The sequence below is a fragment of the Anarhichas minor genome, unplaced genomic scaffold, assembly GCF_050575085.1.
Source record: "Anarhichas minor isolate MPS153535 unplaced genomic scaffold, ASM5057508v1 ptg000001l, whole genome shotgun sequence".
NCBI lineage: Eukaryota > Metazoa > Chordata > Actinopteri > Perciformes > Anarhichadidae > Anarhichas > Anarhichas minor.
This window is the reverse complement of record NW_027466447.1, coordinates 736572-757758: the sequence shown is the minus strand read 5'-3', so window position 1 is coordinate 757758 and position 21187 is coordinate 736572. Positions and strand designations below refer to the sequence as shown.

Genomic DNA, 21187 nt, shown 5'->3' with positions numbered 1-21187 from the left:
CTAAATATTTGATGCTATATTCTATATTTTATGATTAGTGCTGTTATTGCTGAGCTAGTCTGTTTTCCAACACATTCTATTGTACCATTGGCTGGGTGTTAACCTGTGTTAATCTTAAAGTTAGTCTTTTAAGGCATTATTTGTACATTCATTTGCAAAGAATATTTCTGTGATTGAAGAGTATATGCCAACAGTGTTTATATAGCACAAGCGTTTAAAATGGAAGAGCTCACTAACATTTTGGATGGCGTGTCAAATTACTATATTAATGGCCTGAATGTTTATTATTTCTAATAGCAATGTATGTTTTTTTCTCAGTTTAAGGCGACTCCAGGTGTATTCAGTACAGAAGGTAACTTCAAACCTCGTGTCAGTGTAACCTTAGCATTAAGTCTTGCCCGAGGACACATGGACATGGACTGTAGGAGCCAGGGATTGCACCGCAGGTCTTCCGATTGGAAGATGATCGCTCTTCCTCTGAGCTCTGAACTCTGTCTCTGGATCAATGCAAACCACATCCAACACATCTCACTCATCAGCCAGTGAAGTAGCCCAAACATCAAACAGTAAAGAGGGCCATGGAGGCCTTCTCCTGTGAAGATCACACCACAGACCTAAAGGACCTGGAGCTTGCTGCTGATAAGCTACTAGTGCAGTGCAGCCTGGGGTTACACTGGGACCTGAAATCAGAGCCACTTATCATGTTCAGGGTGAGAGAAACATTTATCTTTACTTACTTAAGTCCTTCTCAGAGAACTCACTGCAGACTCTTCTGACTGATGTTCCACTGAAGGTAGAGAAGGTGACGTCCTGGGTCGGCTAAAGAGATTCTCATCAGGAGTTATGTAACCCAAGTCTCGCTAGGCCGCAAACTGGCGTGTCCCCATCTGCAGCCAAGCTAACTGAACTGTGTGCCTTCGAAGAAGCTTTAGAGAGGACAATAGCTGCGCTGGCAAATATTAACACTGTGGATGCAGATGGAAAGTGTCACATAGATTAAGTCTCAAGTAGTGGTGCAACAGATCATAAAGATCACGGTTCGGATCGGATCAGAACTAAATAAAAGAAGGGAGCAAATATAACTTTCAGGAGATCCCTGATCACTTTTTTTTTTTCGCAAAATGGCAATCATTGATGATCGATATTGTCAGATACAGATCTCTTTGTTGTTGGACTATAGCAGCTGGTCTACAAGGCTCCAGACTATTTTTTTTGCCATCATTCCAAAAATCATTTCAATGCTCTGAAGTCAGTAAACCATCAAAAGTTCTAAATGTTATCTTTTTACTTTGTTATAGTAATTTATGCTTTTTCTTCTTCATAAAAACACTCAACTCAAATGATTAGGATATAAAAGATTGTATTTTCATTGAATAAAACAAATCTCGTCAGTATGTATTTTAAGCTAATAAGAGCTAGTGTAAACAGCTCATAATTCATCTCTAACATCTATTTATGTTGTTGTGAAAACATCTCCTTCATACAACTGATTTATTCAAGTTTCTCACCAACACTACAGTTTACAGATTACACGTGAACACATCATAACGTTATAATTTACCTTCACCCAATACTCATTTTCACTGAACAGAGCCTGAACGCATCACAGTGTAACTGAATGGAACCTTCGTTTTTTTGCCGTTAGCGATGCTGCTATCGTTAGCTCTCCTCCTGTCAATTTAAACACGGAAATACAGAAAATGTCCAACTGCTGCCCGACAGGCTTACTAGCATGAAACCACCTTTCACTAATGTGGTCTTAGATGCGTTTGGGCCCCTGTCTGTGTCTGCACACCGCACTAGAGGAGGCCAAGCTGAGTCCTTGGACTCCTCTAGCTTTATAAATGCATCAGAAGGTTTCTGGGGATACAAGGACGCTCTGATAGAGGGACTAATCTCACTGGAGCCTCCACAGACCTGGGAATGCCCACCAATGTTGATGGAAAAGATATGGAAAGCTTTCTCTCAGAACAGGGAAGTACATGGACATTCAACTAGTGCCCGAGTCGACTGACCCTTCTGATCCTTTCAACCTGCTTCATTGCTGACCCAGACAGCAGCCGTTGTCAAAAACTTATTCAAGACGCAGTGTCGAAAAGTGGCCATCTGACCAATCTATTTCTGTGAGCAATAAATGGCCTGCACCTGATGACCATTGACCAAAATATCAAACAAATGACAGTTTGGTCAAATCTAGGGGCAGTACGGTCGCTGGTGTGACATGAGCCCGACAGCCGAGGATAAGCAGCTTCACACTCGTTGGGGCTGCAGAGGGACATACTGATCTCCCTCAGTCTTTCTACATTCAAACACAAGTCAGAAAGATTCAGGGCTAGACAAAAAACATTCCCCGCCAAAGACCTAAAAGCCCAACGCTGACAACGGCACTGACATGCGACAAAGATCCCCGGTTGGAGTCACACTGTGGACGGTCATGTAGCATCGCTAACCACCATGCCATCGGGGCAACTCTCATTTTAGCTCTTTTGAAGAGGACATCAGAGAACAGAGACAACAGACAGGTTTGGTGGATGTAGCGCTGCTTTGCATGCATCGATGAGAGTGATAGATACATTATGCATCTGTTGCTTTATGCGTGCTGACTTAAATGTTGACAGTGATTGATCACAAAGACAGATAGCAGTCCATAAAACAGAGTAGCTCAGCTCTCCATCATCCACCCTGACAGACGCAGGTGACTAAACATAATGTATAGTCTTTCATTTCAAGATGAAAGTGGGAATTCATCTGGCTGGCCCATTGGCTTCCAGTGGTCAAACACCGATAGACGTAACAAATGCCATGCTTCAGTACTTTTGGTCAGGAGAATGATATCTGCAAGTACCACCAGCAGGGAAAACGTCCAACTGTACACAATTCATCAAATCATATTCATGCTGTTCAAATTATGAAGAATCATTATCTTTAAAAAGACGACGAGGTTGACCAAAACCCACAGTACAAAAGCAATGAATGAATCTGTGATACCAGCATGTATTTTAATGGAGGGGATCCACAGACATGTTGGTGGATGGAGATCAGTCAGATGCTGTATACATACAGTATACTAGCAACTGTGTCTGAATAGCTCACGTTGATTCAACAGCAGTGTACGGAGAGATGTACTCAAGAGATAGAAAAACTCACAGCCACACATTTCTCATACAAGTATGCAAACATAGTATGGAATGGAAGACGGTTGAGATGGTGTTATTGTTTCACTCACACACACAGCCACACACAGTACAGGGATCAGTTCCACAGCATGCCTCAGAGCAGCAGCCTGGAGCGTTCACACAGAGGATTTGCAGCATCTCCTGCCTGGAACAAAGAATTAATAGCAGCCTTCTGCTTCACAGTGCAACCTCCAGCACGCTCTTCTTCACTAGAGAGACTGCTTAGACTTCAATTGTCTGTGCATGTGACATCAGACATTACACATCACACACATTCCACCTCAAAACACAGATCCCCAAGATCTCCACTGTCTTTCAAGACGTTTTCAGGGTTGAACACTGTTCATCGTTTCAAATCTTTTGACTGCTCTTAAGAGTGGTCGCTGGTGGAAACCTTTAACTGTAAAGCAGCAGTGTAATGTGTAATGTTTGCATCAAACAGTCTGAGTGGAGTGATGAGAAGATATAGATAGCTATGAATAGTTTTGCCCAGCAGTAGTCCTCTCTATGTGTATTGCAGCAAGAACGTTGGTTCATTCCAAGTTACAGGGTTAACCCTCTGAGGGTTGGCCTCATGAACAAGCTGTGCATCAAATCAGAGAGGACAAGGAAGAGTAAAGCTGCAATCATCTCCATCAGTACCCAACAATCGGTTTTAAGAGAAAAGAAGGTCCACACTTGGCAGAATGAGCAGAGTGCCCTGTTAGCTGCTACCCGTTGACAAATGTCCCGTCTTATAGAGCATGGACACATTCACACTATAGCATGTATAAAAGGAAGCAGTCCAACCCAGAGCTGAGCACAAACCCCGACATAATAAGAAAAGTTTCTGCTGTTGTGTCATTATTTTCATTACCTCGACCACTGTGAAAATTGGATTGAAGTTTGAACGTTAGCACCCCTCAGGACTGAAAAACGGTTGCGTTTTTATATTTTTAGTGAAATGGGATCAGCAGGGCCTGCCCTGATCCAGTGCAGTTTGCAAACACAGTGACAACCTATCATGATGTATATCAGTAATGCAACAGACATAGATTAGGGATTGGGATACTGACATGTGGGAAATATGTTTATATTATGCTTAACTTTTGAATACATTGTGAAATATTCTGTTTAATGATCAAGGTAAAGTTCATCCAAAGAACAGACTGCACTGTGCAGAAGGAGTCCAGTGTTTGCTTTCAGTGTGGAGGTCCGTTCGTGTTAGTACTTACTACTTATAGGTCTCCGAGCGAACATACTCAAAAACATGGGAGACGCCCAGCTGGAACTGGTCTGCAATGGGAGTGACCCAGGGATTATTCTCTGCTTTAAACACCTGTTTAGGACCAGTCAGATCCAGATTACCTGCAGACACACAAACATACAGAAGAACCTGTTCACATTGACAGTTACACACAGCCACACCTGAAGATGTGCTGGCCACTGAGCGGCTCCACTGAGCGGTCAGATTAAGCACCTCAACAGTGGTTAAGAGGGGGACACCACCGTGGTGTCCTGCTGGTACAGGGTGTGGAATGCTGACCTTCTGGATACAAGCATGAGGAAATGGAATTTGTAACTTGAGCTCTTTTAGAAAGAAAATAATTGAGGAAAGTTGAAATGTTTGCTCATTTCTAGGATGATACCGGATCCAATGTTTCTCCTCACATTTCTGTCTAGGAAGTGCACGCTCAGGCAGCTATCATCTGCTCGGTCCAGAGGCAAATAGATCACAGTGGTGAACTTAAACTCACTTAGACGGTGACGAGGCTAATGAGTCAGTCGACATCGTTGAAATATTACCTAATTTCTACTTTTATTCTATTCATTATTATAGCTCATTATCGTTCCAGCACATTCTCTAGAGTCACCTCCACATTTCACTGTACATGTGGCAAATATGAGCATGTGACAAATGGATCTTTGAGCTTTATAAATGTGGAACTACGCAGTACAAGCACAGACTGTAGCCTCTGGTTTGTAGAGACTGCCGTAAAAGCATCAGCCAGTGTTATCCTACGTTTATTAGATATTAGGTAGCTGTTTGGGCTTTTGACTGGACTCCTTCAAGAGTGTGTGTGTGCGCGTGTGTGGTCAGTACCTAGCTCAGGGGGGAGGACAGTCAGCCGGTTGCCCTGGATGTGAAGCTCTTTGAGTTGAGCCAAATCCCCAATCTCCTTCGGCAACGAGATGAGATCATTATCCCTCAGACTCAACTGGACATTAGGAAAGAAACGGAAGAAAAACAGAACACACTCATTTAACACACACCGTTGTTTTTCCCAGCTGTAGTTTGTACTCCAGGTGCAATGCTCAGTGCACTGGACCGGTCTCTCAACCTTGGTGTGCCCACATGGACTTTCTTAATGGAAACCAGGGGCCAGATGCTTAAAACTCAGTGTGGAGTCACTACAACTGTGTGTACGAAAGAAAAAAAAACAGCAAAGTCACCAGGACAAAAATGTTCGTAGGTTTCTGCAAAGCATGTGGACGTTTTTGCATAAATTTATAATAACCTAATATATTCAGCGACTGTTATGTGTGTGCGTCTGTCTGTACTGTAAATGAGAGACCAGCAGGACCTTTTCCTTGTGGCTCTCCATGCTTTGCTGGTAACTCATGCATGCACTGGATTGCCAGCTGACTTGGCTCATTGTATCAGTTGCATTGACATGAACTTACTATCTGAAGCTTGGTCAGCTTCCCGATGTCAGCAGGCAGGGCCTCGAAGTCGTTGTCACTCAGATAGAGACCCCGAAGAGTGGCTGCAAACAAGCATCAGTGTTAGTGTGTGTGTGGGAAACCAGACTGGGATGTGATCAGCACAACCAAGGAAGCCCGACTCATCATACAGACCCTCTGCTGGTCAACAGTCACGGCAGACAGCCGTGTCAACATGCAGTGGAAAAAAGGGTGAGCCTCCTTTGCGTGGGAAAAGAAATGTAAATGATTTCACTGTTTTTTTTTCATGTAACTGTAACAACATGGAGCCAGATCGCCGTTTCTGCTATAGAGTCCTATTCATCTCTTAATGTGAAATCAATACTACACTGTACATGACTAATGTAGCCTGAGGCCTGGCTCCCAGCACTGTGACCCCTTCACCTCTGGTACCACCTGCGTCCCATCATCATCAGCCCGCTGTGTCTCACTAAAGGAACCAGATCATTATAGTTAGGATAACATTCAAAACATCGACTAGAGCACTACTTCACTCAAAGTCACAAAGCAAATGACGAAAACACGTTCAAAGTTATAATCATAGGAACATGAATATGCAAACTTTGCTTACATTCTGTTTGTTGTGGTTGTTAAGAAGCCCTGAGGGTGTGTATTGCTGCTGCTGTACCTCACAGACTCTCTATCTGCTGGGTCATCATACATGTTGTCCATTGCATTGGAAAACCACGTTGGGTAATTTGAAGTGTTAACTCTTAAGACACGAGTCATCACAGTGAGGGGATGGGTTATAAACCCCATGCTGTCAGTTGCAGGAAAAAAATTTGTATTTCCTCAATTTCAGAATGTGGATGAGAAGTGTAGGAGAGTGTGTTGACCAAAACCCCTTTTTCTTAGAGCTTGAATCATACAGTAAGCAAGTCATGAGTTCCACTATAAATATTAGGACAATCTCTGGTAATGTTTATTGATTTTAAAAGAAGAGTTTGACTGTTTGGCAAATACACTTATTGGCTTTCTTGCCGAGAGTTAAAAAAGAAGATTGATACCTCTCTAATGTCAGTCCAATGCCCACCAGCCTCTCCAACGCTCACTAATGCAACGTGTTTGCTTGATTGTTTGATACGTATGAAATGTGAGGTCTTACAGGGAGTTGCCAAGCTGCCTTGGCCAGGCAGCAGTACCCTACGGGAGTGAAGTAGTTTCACTTCTCCTTTAGAGTCAAGTTCAGTCAATTATATTCATACAGCGCCAAATTGAGGCTGTCACAGTGTCAGATTTTCACCACACAATTATTGTGGCCAAAAGATTTTTGCAAAAACAATATTGTCGCAAAATCTATCTGTTCTCTATAAAATAAAAAATTAATAACAATAACGCTATCAGTCCAATTAATCTCAAACTTTATTAATGCATTTTGTCTCCTTTTGGCAAATTAATTAGACAGATTTATGAATGATTCAAGAGGCACTGGATTACCTACGCCATAATATCAAATGTGTATTATTAACATGATATCAACATTTCAATGTTTCACTGCTCAAAAGCCAAAGTACTACGCAGTATCAGTATATACTGTAAATCTGGTGACGCTAACTAAAACACCAGCGCAATACTCAGCTAGTCAGTGACACTCCTAGAGGACAGGATCCATCGGAGTGAGATCAATACACTGGATTGTTGAGGACTTAATGAGAGATTGCTGACTGGGAGTTGTGTTTTTCATAGGGTGAAGGACAAACAGTTTCAGAGAAGTGTGAGTGTGTGTGAGGTCTGTGAGGTGTGAGGGCTTAGGTGCTGTGCAGCCGTTGGGGTTTGGGGCTCCTCCCCTTTGAAAATAAGACGTTTTTTATTTATTCACAAATAAAAGTTATGAAGAACAATTCAGTACTTATTTTACAAAAAGGAGCTTGCACATGCTACTACTATAATTATTAAAAATAAAAACAATAACCTTCCAGTTTTCCACTTTCCTCTGTTGTAGCACACCTGAACCAGCTGATGCTACAGTTCGGGCTGCATCAGGTGTGTCACAACATAACACCATGAGTTACACTTACAGACTGATGAGAGTGATGCGTACAGTTAGATGTGCTGCTGCTGAAACACTCGCATAATATGCAATGATGGATTCACAGCGTATAGAAAATGAACATGAAGTCTTGTTGTACTCATTTGCTAACTACTTAACATTAGCTATTTGGCACTGAGGATGTGTGATGAATATTGTTTTATCATTGAGCTCAGTGCAACAACAATGCCGTGTGTGTGTGTGTGTGTGTGTGTGTGTGTGTGTGTGTGTGTGTGTGTGTGTGTGTGTGTCTCTCTCTCTCTCTCTCTACTCACTGAGGTAGAAGAAGTTCCCAGGCAGGGAGTTGTGGTTCAGGTTGTTGTAGGTGAGGTCCAGCACTTCCAGAGCTGGCAATGAACCAAATCCTCTGGGCAAGCCGCTCAGACGGTTCATACTGTCCTCACAAACACACACATGCAAAACATACATTACACACACACAAACCACCACTGTATGAAGGCACTTCATTTAAGGGGACACACACACACACACACACACACACACACGCACACAACGTAGCTATCAGCTGTGAGCTCCACATCAGATGTAACAACTTACCACAGATAGACGAGTACATTTCCACTTTTAAAACAGAATACACACGTTTTATATCGTGCCGTTTACTTTGAGCCGACCTCCCTCCTGCCAGCTGCCTCCTTAATAAGGTTGGAATTCAGAGTCAGTGCGTCATTCTGATCGGGCTTTACAGAGACCACCGATCAATCAGCTGATAATGAGCGGCCAGACCATTACAACACATGACATTGAGACTGAAGGGGTACAGCCTCTGGAATGTTCACGTCTTTTACCGTTACTCTTTCAAATGAACCAGTCACCAGTTAATGGTTGTATTGCTGATGAACTGGATTGGTGGTCAACTCAGATGTGAATGGCCGCCTTCTTGTATAGTGCTGTCATATATAATTCAATCTTAATTTTGATTTGGTGACATAATTAAACTTGACGTTAATGTGGGTATAGCACACTGATTCTCATGAAAAAAAAAAAAAAAAAATGGCACTTCATATGAAAAAGGAGGCGGGCCCCTGGTCTACTATTATCAATCACAGAAGTCATCTGAAATGTGCGAGTGATCTCGTGTCTCCACTCGTGTGGTTGCCGACGGTGCTTGCAGACTCACCATCACCCACACAGTGAGCGAGTGAGCAGGAAGCTGTTTAGAGGCCTGGTTTGATGATGTAAGACACACCAGCTGACTTTATGCATGTTTGTATGCGCAAGCAATCGACAGGTCATGGGGACGACTATTCTATTCCAATTCCATTATGTGTGTTTGACAAATGAGATTAAGCACTTACAAGGTTGCATGTCCACTGATAAACACACACACACACACACACACACACACACACACACACACACACACACACACACACACACACACACACACACACACACACACACACACACACACACACACACACACACACACACACACACACACAATAAACAGACGATGAAAAGTGAATGCACGGCCTGAATAGCAGTTTGAGGCTTACACTACCCAGATGATGTTTGTCTGTGGATCAATGCACACCACGCCCCCCCCCCCCCTAATCCTCCCGTCACCGACACCCTGCCTGTGTGAGCCTGCACTCACATCTCCACACGCACTGGCCAACAGGTGAGGAACTGAACCTCCAGCCACAATTTGTCGTACACATGCACAAACACGCTTTCGAACATTGGATTAGTACATGGGTGTTTGTACACTGAGCGTTATGCATGTGTGAGTATTACTTATGGAGAAAACTGCTGATGATACAACAATGCAGAGGGAAGTGATGTGTGCTTGATCTAAGCATTAGGTATCACACTGACGTGGGATTAACCCTGCAGTGGGACCACCTCTGAACGAGCGCTGTCTCTGTCACACAGCCTCGTGAACAGAATCCAGCAGAGAGCCTCCAAGGTCCAGAAGAACCCTGTAACCAAATCTGAGCTGGACAGCCTGAGGGGGCGATTTGTTTTTCACTGCGGAGAGACTGCAGACATGGAAATGAGAATCTAGTGGCCAAGGAGGAATGTGAAGTGTGTGTTTGTGGTTATGAAGGAAACAGGAGGATGATCAGACAGTAGACAAGCCTGACCTCAGGGCAGCAGCAAATAAACAAGAGGCAACTTACCTATGCACTGCTTCAGCGAGTGTGCGTGCGTGTGTGTGTGTGTGTGTGCAGAGGGACATACCCGAGGTTGAGGTGTTTCAGCTTCTGCAGACTGCTGATCTGAGTAGGCAGCTCTTCAATCTGGTTGTTGAACATGTTCAGAACCTCCAGGTTCCTCAGCTCAGAAATGTTAGCAGGCACAGCTGGAAAACACACGCAGAGGAGCGAAATGACAAGCATGTCACACACACACACACACACACCTCTCAAGATGTTCATAGCTTTTCACACAGAGTGTGAGCAGCACTCATCCACAGAGCAGCTCTTCGTCGTTAGCTGCATGTTCCTCAGTGTTTCCACAGGATGTAGTGAGACTGGTGGGTGGGCCTCGGACCCTCCAGCAGGGTAATGCATCAATCAGGTGCTCAACATTAAGAGGTCTATGAAGAACGTATTCACAACCTGTGCTCTGGTTGTGGTGGAATGTAACTAAGTGCATTTACTCAAGTACTGTACTAAAGTACAATTTTGAGGTACTTGTACTGTAACTTCATACTTCCAGTAAGTAAGTAAGTACAATTTATTTATAAAGCGCTTTTTACAGACATAAGTCACAAAGTGCTTAACAGGGCAGAATTACAAACATAAAAAACACAATGTGACCATAGGGCCAATGATTTACATACACACAGAAAGAATACAGAATTAAAACATGGTTTAAAAGCAGGTCTAGGACACGGGTTTTACCCAAACGCCAGTCTAAAGAGGTGAGTTTTGAGCTGATTTCTGAATGCGTTCACAGAATCTGCGAGGCGTAGGGCTGCAGGCAGAGCACTCCACAGCCTCGGTGCTACCGCCTCAAGAGCTCGGTCACCACGGGTCTTAAGGCGAGTGCGTGGGAACTACATCTCAGAGGGAAATACTCTACTTTTATTTATTTGACAATATTAGTTACTCGTTAGGCTACTTTGCAGATTCAGATTCTGTCATTTAGTAGTATATAACCTAATTATGAAGTATATAAAGTAGTTAAAATAGATGAACACATTAATGCATCAATAATTACAATGATATAGGTCGACAGTAAATATATTGAAAAGTATGGCATAATGAGTACATTTTTACTTTTGGTAGTTGAAGTAGATTTTGATGCCAATACTTTCATACTTTTTCTTTAGTACCATTTTGAATGCAGGACTTTTACTTGTAAGGGTATTTTTACATTGTGCTCTAATAAACAATGTAGTCATAAACACGGCGAGCATTACATTCACGGAGCCGGGAAGCACTTCCATTACAGCCGAGAGGCAGCCAGCCCACCCGTCCAGAAATGCAGAAAAATAATGTTTAGGTTCATTATGAAACTGTGGCCGGACAAAATAGACTTTGGCAGTTCGCCAGAGTGTAGGTAATGAATAGGAAATAACAGATACGTCCACCAGCTGCCTCTACATGGTGACATTTACACAGCACACATATTGCACTTTCTGTCTTCACTTCCATCTGTACTTTTATCCCCGGCGGTCTGTGGACACAGATCAATGGGCTGATAACAAAGAGCAGGAGCTTTATCAGATTATCAGACTGATCAATGGAAGCAAGAGGAGGAAAGTAAACCAGCGGCCAGGCCCTGACCTGAATGCTGCCAGGAGAATGAGTGTTTGAGAGGTGAGGTCTGAGCATACTGATACTACATCAGTTAGACTGTGTGTGTGTGTGTGTGTGTGGAATCACATCACCGATTGTTTAACCTGCCACCTATGAAGATGTAAAATACATAATGTCATTATTGTAGGACTGATAGAGCCCGAGTACCACTGCTCACTCATCAGCGAGTCACATGGAAGTGGCCACGGGTCAGCAGCTCTTAATCAAAGATACACGCAGTGAACTGAAGTCATCAGCTTCCTACTCTAAAGACAACTGAGCCTAAACGAAGAAGTGAACTTGTCATGTCTCCGTACATTTCTTACACATGATGGATGCGGGACTTGTACTTTTTGTATCTTTGTAACTTGAAGTGATGTCTGTGTGCTTTGGATTCGGATGTGATTGTTGTGCATGTGCTGTGGAACCTGGACATTGTTGATGCAACTCCTACTTTTGGATCTGCTATGCAACAGATATGGAATTATGAGCATCGCTCAACCGTTGACTATATATTCTACAGCATGTGTTTGTCAGATTAGATTTTGATGTGTTAAAACATTGGTGTCTTTGCACCAGTAAAGGCTGCAAATCAGTCGTTGTGCTGCAGTCCTTTCTCTTCCCTTAAAAGACCTGAGGGACCTTGGTGTCTCGTTGGTGTGTGAACATCTTTTAATCATGGAGTCAGTAAGTTAGACTTATAGAATTAGCTGCATCCAACCAATCATGTCAATATAACCTTGTCAAAGAACTTCCATTTGAATCAATGTTAAATTAACGGCACATACTGAGACAAAAGCTTTTCCTGTAGGTTCAGAGGTATGAAAATGAATGTGAGACCCGGTCATACGGGCCATGTTTCCAACCCAGCAAACCACCAAGGGGGAGTCGGCATGTGAGACTACAAAGGCTGGAGTTGTAAAGATCAACAGATCATTGGTTAATTTTGTCATTCTTATTTAAAAAGATAGTTTTGGGGGGGGGGGGGGGGGGGAGAGATCTACCACACTAAGGCCATATTGTAACTAAGTAACATATTGTCCAATAACTTGGAAAAACTGTGAAAAAGAAAAACCAAAAGAAGAGCCATTAGATGGCAGAAGGCTACTTGACAACATCAGCTGGAGTTTCCTCACCTGCAAAGCAACACAATCACATTCGCACCTGTTCATACACCTTCAGCAGCAATCTGAGCTTCAGGCCCAATCTCATACTCAAAGGTTTAGTTCTGTCCCACTGACAAGTTGTTGAGTCTCTTTCTCTTTCCATAAGACCGCATTTCTGCAGACTTTGCCCAAGGGAATTACCCACAATTCATAGCAATGTGACGTTAAACATGGGGTTACCAGTGGAAGCATGGAGACGTAAAGAAGGTAAACAAAGAGGACGGCACATGCGCGTTAGTCTGGAATATTTCATTTACTCAGAAACATTAGGCTTGAAGATGGAACATTAAAACACATGAAATCAGAGGAATGAAACTAGACAACTGGTTTCTTCATCAAACATTTCATTTTGTCCTTGAAGCTGTTTTGACAAAAACAAGTAAATAGATTATTTTAAATGACCTCTCATCTCGTGAGGACAGAGTCTGGAAGACGTTCAAATCAGGGAGTAGAAAGTACAAAATAAATACCCACGTTGTACATAACATGTTATGACGTTGTCATGGTAACATATGTCGCAGCAAAGTGCTGTCTCATTCATATTTACAATATTTTAAACCCTTACAGTCCATTACACTCAAACATTCAACAGGTAACCTCACTAAGACCCTGGGGGTTCAGGGTTTAAGGCCTTAGGGGGGACACTGGGGTTGGGCCTAAGTGTCCTACCAAAGGACGCTAGGAAGATGACAAGCTTTACCTTCAGCCATTTACTCGTCACATACATAGTCTTTTTCAAAATAAACCTTCATCTGCACAGGAAGTTACATTAAAGCGACAAAACCAGTTAGTTAGGCTTAGGAAAAGAGTGTGGTGGATGTTAACCTGACTGACTAAAGACTAGTGAGTGACTAACGAATCACGTGACTAATCTTAGTTTCACATGAACGTGGTTCTCTTTGAGCGTCCACTGATGCCGTGGGAGGGTTTGCATTGGAGTTAGCTGAAAGCCAGGTGTGTCATACAGTCGCTAAGGGTGCCTCTGTGCGGCAGTCTCAACTGCTAAGGAGCACTGACCAACCAAGTGCGAAAGTCACCAGGTCCTGTTTGTTCTCCCAGTCAAAGCTATTTGCTCATGTTGTTTCTCCATCATCTCAGACTCCGACATTAGCCGTGGTGTTGTGAAATGTGCAGCTGCAGGCTACGGGTAAGCTATGCTGTTTTGTCTTGATGTTTTCTTCAGATGTGCACAAGTAAGCAGGGTGGAGAGGAAACAAAAAGTACTGGGAGAATCATTCTGCTTTTGATTTCGAGTATTGAAACCGAAAGCTGATTTCGATGGGTTTTCGAATGTAGAATCGCAATCGTGACACCCCTGAAGGATAAAGAGTGGAATCACAGTGCCAGTGCTTACAGCTCAACAGCCAACAGTCTGTGGTGTGCCAGAGATTCAGTGAGGACTGTCTGGTTTTAAAGGTCCCGCTGGTTCACTGCCGATGTCGGAAATCAATTCCATTTAGCTGGCCTGTCCCTCTGTGGGCCACTGACCAGAGCTCAATCAATGCAACACCACAACCTCCTGTCAGGTGGACAAATCCACAGTATGTATAAGGTCCCCCGTACAATATATATGATATTGATTTCCATATGGGCTCTTTTGCTCTGTTGTGTGTTAGTGTGACCTGGGGAGCCTCTGGATTACCAGCTTCTATGTTGCTGTGTTTGAGGAAGACAAGCCCTGCAGCCCTGCGTGGACTCCTGAACTCATCCTCCAATTATAATAGACTTTTTCTGTCTTTCTTTCCTATGTAGCAAATTGGGACTACAATCGAAACGTCGTTGGGCAACCCTCTCCTCCAATGACAAAAAAAAAAACCCTTGTAACTTGTGGTTGGTATCTGATGACTACAGTAGAGGAACGTTAGCACTGGGCAGCAGATCAGAAGAAGACTTTCCAAATGTTACTAGAACTCCTGAGTACCTTCATAAAGCAGCAACATCCCATCCATCCTGTCTGACACAGTGCATCTGGATTTGTAAGGTCACCAAATGACTGTGGTTGAGATGGAGGAAGAAGAGATAGATCAAACCACTGTGATATTTGGGGCCGCTGAGAGTCCTGAGCATACATTGAGAGGGCCTGCAGGTGTGGAACAACACCAATTATGTTATCCCTGTTTCTGTCTGATCTGAGCTATAAATAACCTCGCAGTGAGAGATGTGTGTAATCTGTTCATCTCCAGCAGCAGATTAGAAAACACACCAGAAGGTGAACATGTCACTGAATTACTTCATTCATCTGAAGTTTTTCCTCAGTGTGGATTATGCATTGTTGTACTGATCCCATCATTTTGTAGCAATGAAAATATTGTTACCTTCTCAAAATCTTCCTACTGTCATGAAAACTGGCAAGTGAAAATAAATTAAATTGATCTCAAAAGAAAGTGAAATTGGGTTACGAGAGTGGAGAGGATCTCCGTAGTGAACCTACAGCATCACTTTAAATGGATTAGCATTTGTTAATCACAATCGTACTTTACTGTGAGCGCTGCTTTCTCCTACAAAATAAAATAACCACACTTACAACGCCATTATATTCCTAATAGTACAGTTTTATAATAATAATATAAGAGAAAAGATTCAAAAACACAAGCAAACTTCATTTGAAATTCAGTAGTTGTAGGTTGGTGTGAAGGTGTTGATGGGTCTGTAGTGACCTCTGCTGGTGCTAAACACCACTGATCCCACCACTCCAATCTGCTGGAGATCAACGTGTTTCCACAGGACATATTCTACCTCAGTAAACTGACTTTAGCTTCACTCTGTGACTGTGTGTGTGGTTGTATGCAGATCAGATCAAAGTCAACAAGTCCAGAGTGTCCAGATCTTCAAAGCCACGCAGACGTCACGTGTCCACGACATGAAAGCCCACAATCTGGCACACCTGCATGTCCTAAATAAGCTGTGAGGATACAAACTTAAAATCATTTGGAACAACTAACTTCATCAGGTTTTAAATAGTTATTATACTGTAATTCACACCCATTAGGGGATGCTATAGATTGGATAGGAATACACTCTATCAAAGGGTTTAGGATGAACACAGAAGGTCAGACTGGTGATTGATCTGCGTTGGCTTCGCAATGCCTTGCTGTGCTGTTAGCAGGTGTTCAGACCTGAATCAGCTGCGTTGCTCCAGGTACAAGGGGAGGTTCAGTATGAGGAAGAGAACCAGGAATTGAAAGCTAAAGAAGCTAAAACACTGCTGAGAAGTGTATGATACTCAGGACTGTTATCACTGCAGCAGCTGTTGTATTTTGTGTGGTAAACAGTAGAAATACGCCGTCTGCATTACTAATGTATCCACCATGTATTGGACTGAAGCGCAGGGCCTTTCTGGATGACATCGTGTCGCGCTGTGGCAAAAGTTAAGCAAGGTTAGACTTATTTGTTGGACAACACTTTGTTTAGTTGGTTTTTTTCTATCATGAATCAGCGGTCCTGCTAATTCTGACTGACTGTTCTTCAAATGCCAAAACCAAATTCAAAAGGAGTGAACATAATAAGTCTGCATTACATAACTTGAATAACTTAGATAACAAGAAACATGCCCTGAGAGCATCTACACTTTAACCAGTCAGGTATCACAGAAGAAGAAGCAGAGCCCCTGGTAGGGTCTTTTAATTCGCAGTGATTCACTCAACAATGCTAAGAACTAGCAGCCACAGTGGGCGGGTCAAAGGGAGAGCAGCCGGGGAAAGCCAATGGCTTGCATTAGAGTGAAGTCAATCTTCAGCACATAGATAAGTAACACCTTGTAACAGTTGTGTAGAAACCATCCGCACTGTGCTGAGAGATACGTATATGACGGTATTATACCAGACATGCAAAAACACTGTTCACTACCTTTGCCCGTTGACGGTTAACCAATCAACTGTTCACGATCTTGACAGTAATTAAAACACAATCAATAAGGGTGTAACTCCCAGGTCTGAGCTGAAGAAAAGTGGGCATGAGCCTGAGAGATGAAGCCACGCCCACTTGGTACGGCAAATACGTCGCGGCTCTAGCAACCCAAATCCAGCCAGCACCAACCCTAGCACCTGCTGGCTGTAGCAGGGATCCAGCCTAAAGTCAGCTGGGTTGGGTTTATCTCTACTTTCTTATTAAGCAGTACATCAATGGCTCGCAAGATTTCTTAAAACAATCACTGCAGGCTCTGGATGGGAATGAACCTCATGCCGTGCAGCATTTGACGTGTTTTGGGCCAATAACAAATATGAAATACATTAAAGTGATGGAAAACGTTGCTTTGTTTATATTGCTATTACAGTTTTTACCATGTAAAGTGCCTTTGAGTAACTTTTAAAGAGCTATACAAATACAATGTATTAATAAATATTATTATAAAAAATAAAAATAAACTTAAAGTGTGCAGCTACTGTTGAATGTTTCCACAGCAAAATGAAAACTCACCTGTTTGAACAAAAAATAGCCGTAAAGTAACATGGACATGATTTGCAGTAAAAACAAGCAAAAACACTAGTACGGTCCCTTAACTTGTAGTAATTCACAATAATCAGTACTACACTCTCTATCGTCCCATTCCTACTGTAGATGCCTTTTGGCAGGAAACTACTGTAACAATGATATTTAATTCCAAAACTTAAATAATAAATTAAGTGGTCTGCAAATGTGTGGCTACCACGGCACCAAGCAGGTTGCGAAAAGGACTTGAATATTTGTGCTGATATTAATGCCTCATAACTCTCCATTTGTTCTTTTTTTAATTGCCTAATATTCTGAATGGCCATTTTTACTTTTTTGCTGCGTTTTTTAACCATTATTATATTCAACAGAGTCAGGGTTTGGATTCTGACATTATTTAAATATTCATCTACATACCACATGCAATGGTTGAAAACAACACTCTTAGTCACAGCTCCAGTCCAATGACAGAGGACAGAGGACAGAGGACAGAGGACAGAGGACAGAGGGCAGAGGGCAGAGGGCAGCGGACAGCTTACCTGTGAGCTTGTTGTGGCTGAGGACCAGCTGAGTGATGTTAGACAGAGTGACTGAAACGACATGGAACATTAAGTCAACACAGCAATGCAACCAACTCGGCAGTTTGTTTACTCCTGCATCTTACTGGGTAATAATGTTTAAATTCAGGCTGCAATGAATACTATTCTAGCTGTAAAGTTGTTCTATAGTTCTAGGTATAAAATGACTCAAGTAGTAACATGATTCCCTATGTAGGTAATGCCATAATGTAACATAACATAATGTATATGTATATAAAAAAATTATTTTTTTGGAATGTATCTTGCAGCTTGCCAGTTAGTCCAGCAGAAAGCAGCTAGACCTGTGAGTGGACTAAAGGTAGTCTGTCAAGAAGTTACACCTGAAGAACACATCCATGCAGGCTAATGACATCACATCCATGCAGGCTAATGACACCACATCCATGCAGGCTAATGACACCACATCCATGCAGGCTAATGACACCACATCCATGCAGGCTAATGACACCGCATCCATGCAGGCTAATGACACCACATCCATGCAGGCTAATGACACCACATCCATGCAGGCTAATGACACCGCATCCATGCAGGCTAATGACACCGCATCCATGCAGGCTAATGACACCACATCCATGCAGGCTAATGACACCACATCCATGCAGGCTAATGACACCACATCCATGCAGGCTAATGACACCACATCCATGCAGGCTAATGACACCACATCCATGCAGGCTAATGACACCGCATCCATGCAGGTTAATGACACCACATCCATGCAGGCTAATGACATCACATCCATGCAGGTTAATGACACCACATCCATGCAGGCTAATGACATCACATCCATGCAGGTTAATGACACCACATCCATGCAGGTTAATGACACCACATCCATGCAGGCTAATGACATCACATCCATGCAGGCTAATGACATCACATCCATGCAGGCTAATGACACCACATCCATGCAGGCTAATGACACCACATCCATGCAGGCTAATGACACCACATCCATGCAGGCTAATGACACCACATCCATGCAGGCTAATGACACCGCATCCATGCAGGTTAATGACACCACATCCATGCAGGCTAATGACACCGCATCCATGCAGGTTAATGACACCACATCCATGCAGGCTAATGACATCACATCCATGCAGGTTAATGACACCACATCCATGCAGGCTAATGACATCACATCCATGCAGGTTAATGACACCACATCCATGCAGGTTAATGACACCACATCCATGCAGGCTAATGACATCACATCCATGCAGGTTAATGACACCACATCCATGCAGGCTAATGACATCACATCCATGCAGGCTAATGACATCACATCCATGCAGGCTAATGACACCACATCCATGCAGGTTAATGACACCACATCCATGCAGGCTAATGACATCACATCCATGCAGGTTAATGACACCACATCCATGCAGGTTAATGACACCACATCCATGCAGGCTAATGACATCACATCCATGCAGGTTAATGACACCACATCCATGCAGGCTAATGACATCACATCCATGCAGGCTAATGACACCACATCCATGCAGGCTAATGACATCACATCCATGCAGGCTAATGACATCACATCCATGCAGGCTAATGACATCACATCCATGCAGGCTAATGACATCACATCCATGCAGGCTAATGACATCACATCCATGCAGGCTAATGACACCACATCCATGCAGGCTAATGACACCACATCCATGCAGGCTAATGACACCACATCCATGCAGGTTAATGACACCACATCCATGCAGGCTAATGACATCACATCCATGCAGGTTAATGACACCACATCCATGCAGGCTAATGACATCACATCCATGCAGGTTAATGACACCACATCCATGCAGGTTAATGACACCACATCCATGCAGGCTAATGACACCACATCCATGCAGGCTAATGACACCGCATCCATGCAGGCTAATGACACCACATCCATGCAGGCTAATGACATCACATCCATGCAGGCTAATGACACCACATCCATGCAGGCTAATGACACCACATCCATGCAGGCTAATGACACCACATCCATGCAGGCTAATGACACCACATCCATGCAGGCTAATGACACCACATCCATGCAGGCTAATGACATCACATCCATGCAGGCTAATGAAGGCTAATGACATCACATCCATGCAGGCTAATGAAGGCTAATGACATCACATATATGCAGGCTAGAGGTCCAAACGAGCCACAGATTGTTCTCTGCACCAAGCGCACTGAGAGCCAATGGAGAGTGAAGAGCACAGTTGAATAGGACTGTGATGAGGTTCATGGAGGTCAACAGGTTAACTGAAGTTTCTTCTTTTCTACGCCGCAGACGAGTTAGGCTGCGGTGACGTCATCGTAACCGAGTCATTACGTCTATATGGAAGATCGTTATCGTCTGAACCGGACCTAACGACGGGTATAACAGCACACTTCACACACAGTCTGGTGGTGTCATGGAGACTTTGTCTTACACAGTCCGGGGATGTCCAGCATGTTAGAAATGCCTCTGTCGCACATCTCCACCTCCGGGATGTTCTTGTCACGACTCTCCTCCACTATCTTCTTCAAAGACTTGGACATGTTCTCTGCAGACGTCGATCCAAACAAAGAACAGGGAGAGAGTTAGTCGGTGAAGTAAAGTGGTCATTCGTACGCTACATTGTAACATTTGGAGACACACGTTAGTCTACAGGAGAAGCTCCAGGGCGCCATGTTGACACGATGGAAAACACTGAGGAGTCTTACCGTTTGGAAAAGAGGAATGACAAATATATATAAATATATATATATATGAGCTCTTTAATTCCCGATAGAGACTTCACTTCGAGCAGCCACCCTTACCGGAAGTTTATGTGAGAGCCTACATTCCATAATAGGAGACTTCCGGTCGCTTCGGCTGTTCAGCCACACCTCTGTGTCAAAGTAAGAGCTTCACTCTCCACATTCTTCCGACTTCTCCATGATGGGTGGCCGGTGGAGCATTCTTTTCCTACATTTCTTTTACGTTATTTAATTTATTTATTAACCACAAACTATTACACAGTTCAATCATCACCTCTCTGAAAGAGTTTCACCAACAACAGAACATTATAATCATGAAGGGAGGATTTATTACTGCAGGGCTGATGGATTAGACTGCATTAGTTTTAGTTAGGTAGATTTAATTACCTGGCATCTGGGTGTATAATCCATAATCCCAATCCATCTGTATTTCTTAAAATAATTTAAGAAGGCAAAATACCTGTGCCAAATTCCTGTCAACTGGAAAGAGATGCAGAAGAAAAAGCTGCCGAACCAGTATACTTCAGATCAGCTTCTTTCCTCAGGCTGTGAG

At 43.1% G+C, this 21187-nt stretch overlaps 1 protein-coding gene across 1 annotated transcript in view; it reads right to left on the bottom strand.

The window, feature by feature from the left end:
- rsu1 (Ras suppressor protein 1) overlaps positions 1–20714 on the bottom strand; it is a 38069-nt gene extending 17355 nt beyond the window's left edge. The window contains exons 1-8 of the mRNA XM_076080064.1: positions 20599–20714; positions 20325–20438; positions 17815–17865; positions 10117–10237; positions 8184–8302; positions 5841–5923; positions 5260–5374; positions 4391–4523 (exon numbers count right to left, since the gene is read on the bottom strand). Of these exons, the coding sequence (XP_075936179.1) occupies positions 4391–4523; positions 5260–5374; positions 5841–5923; positions 8184–8302; positions 10117–10237; positions 17815–17865; positions 20325–20433 (731 nt within the window). The 5' untranslated portion in view covers positions 20434–20438; positions 20599–20714. The remainder of the gene's footprint in view (positions 1–4390; positions 4524–5259; positions 5375–5840; positions 5924–8183; positions 8303–10116; positions 10238–17814; positions 17866–20324; positions 20439–20598) is intronic.
- Between the last annotated feature and the right edge of the window lie 473 nt (positions 20715–21187).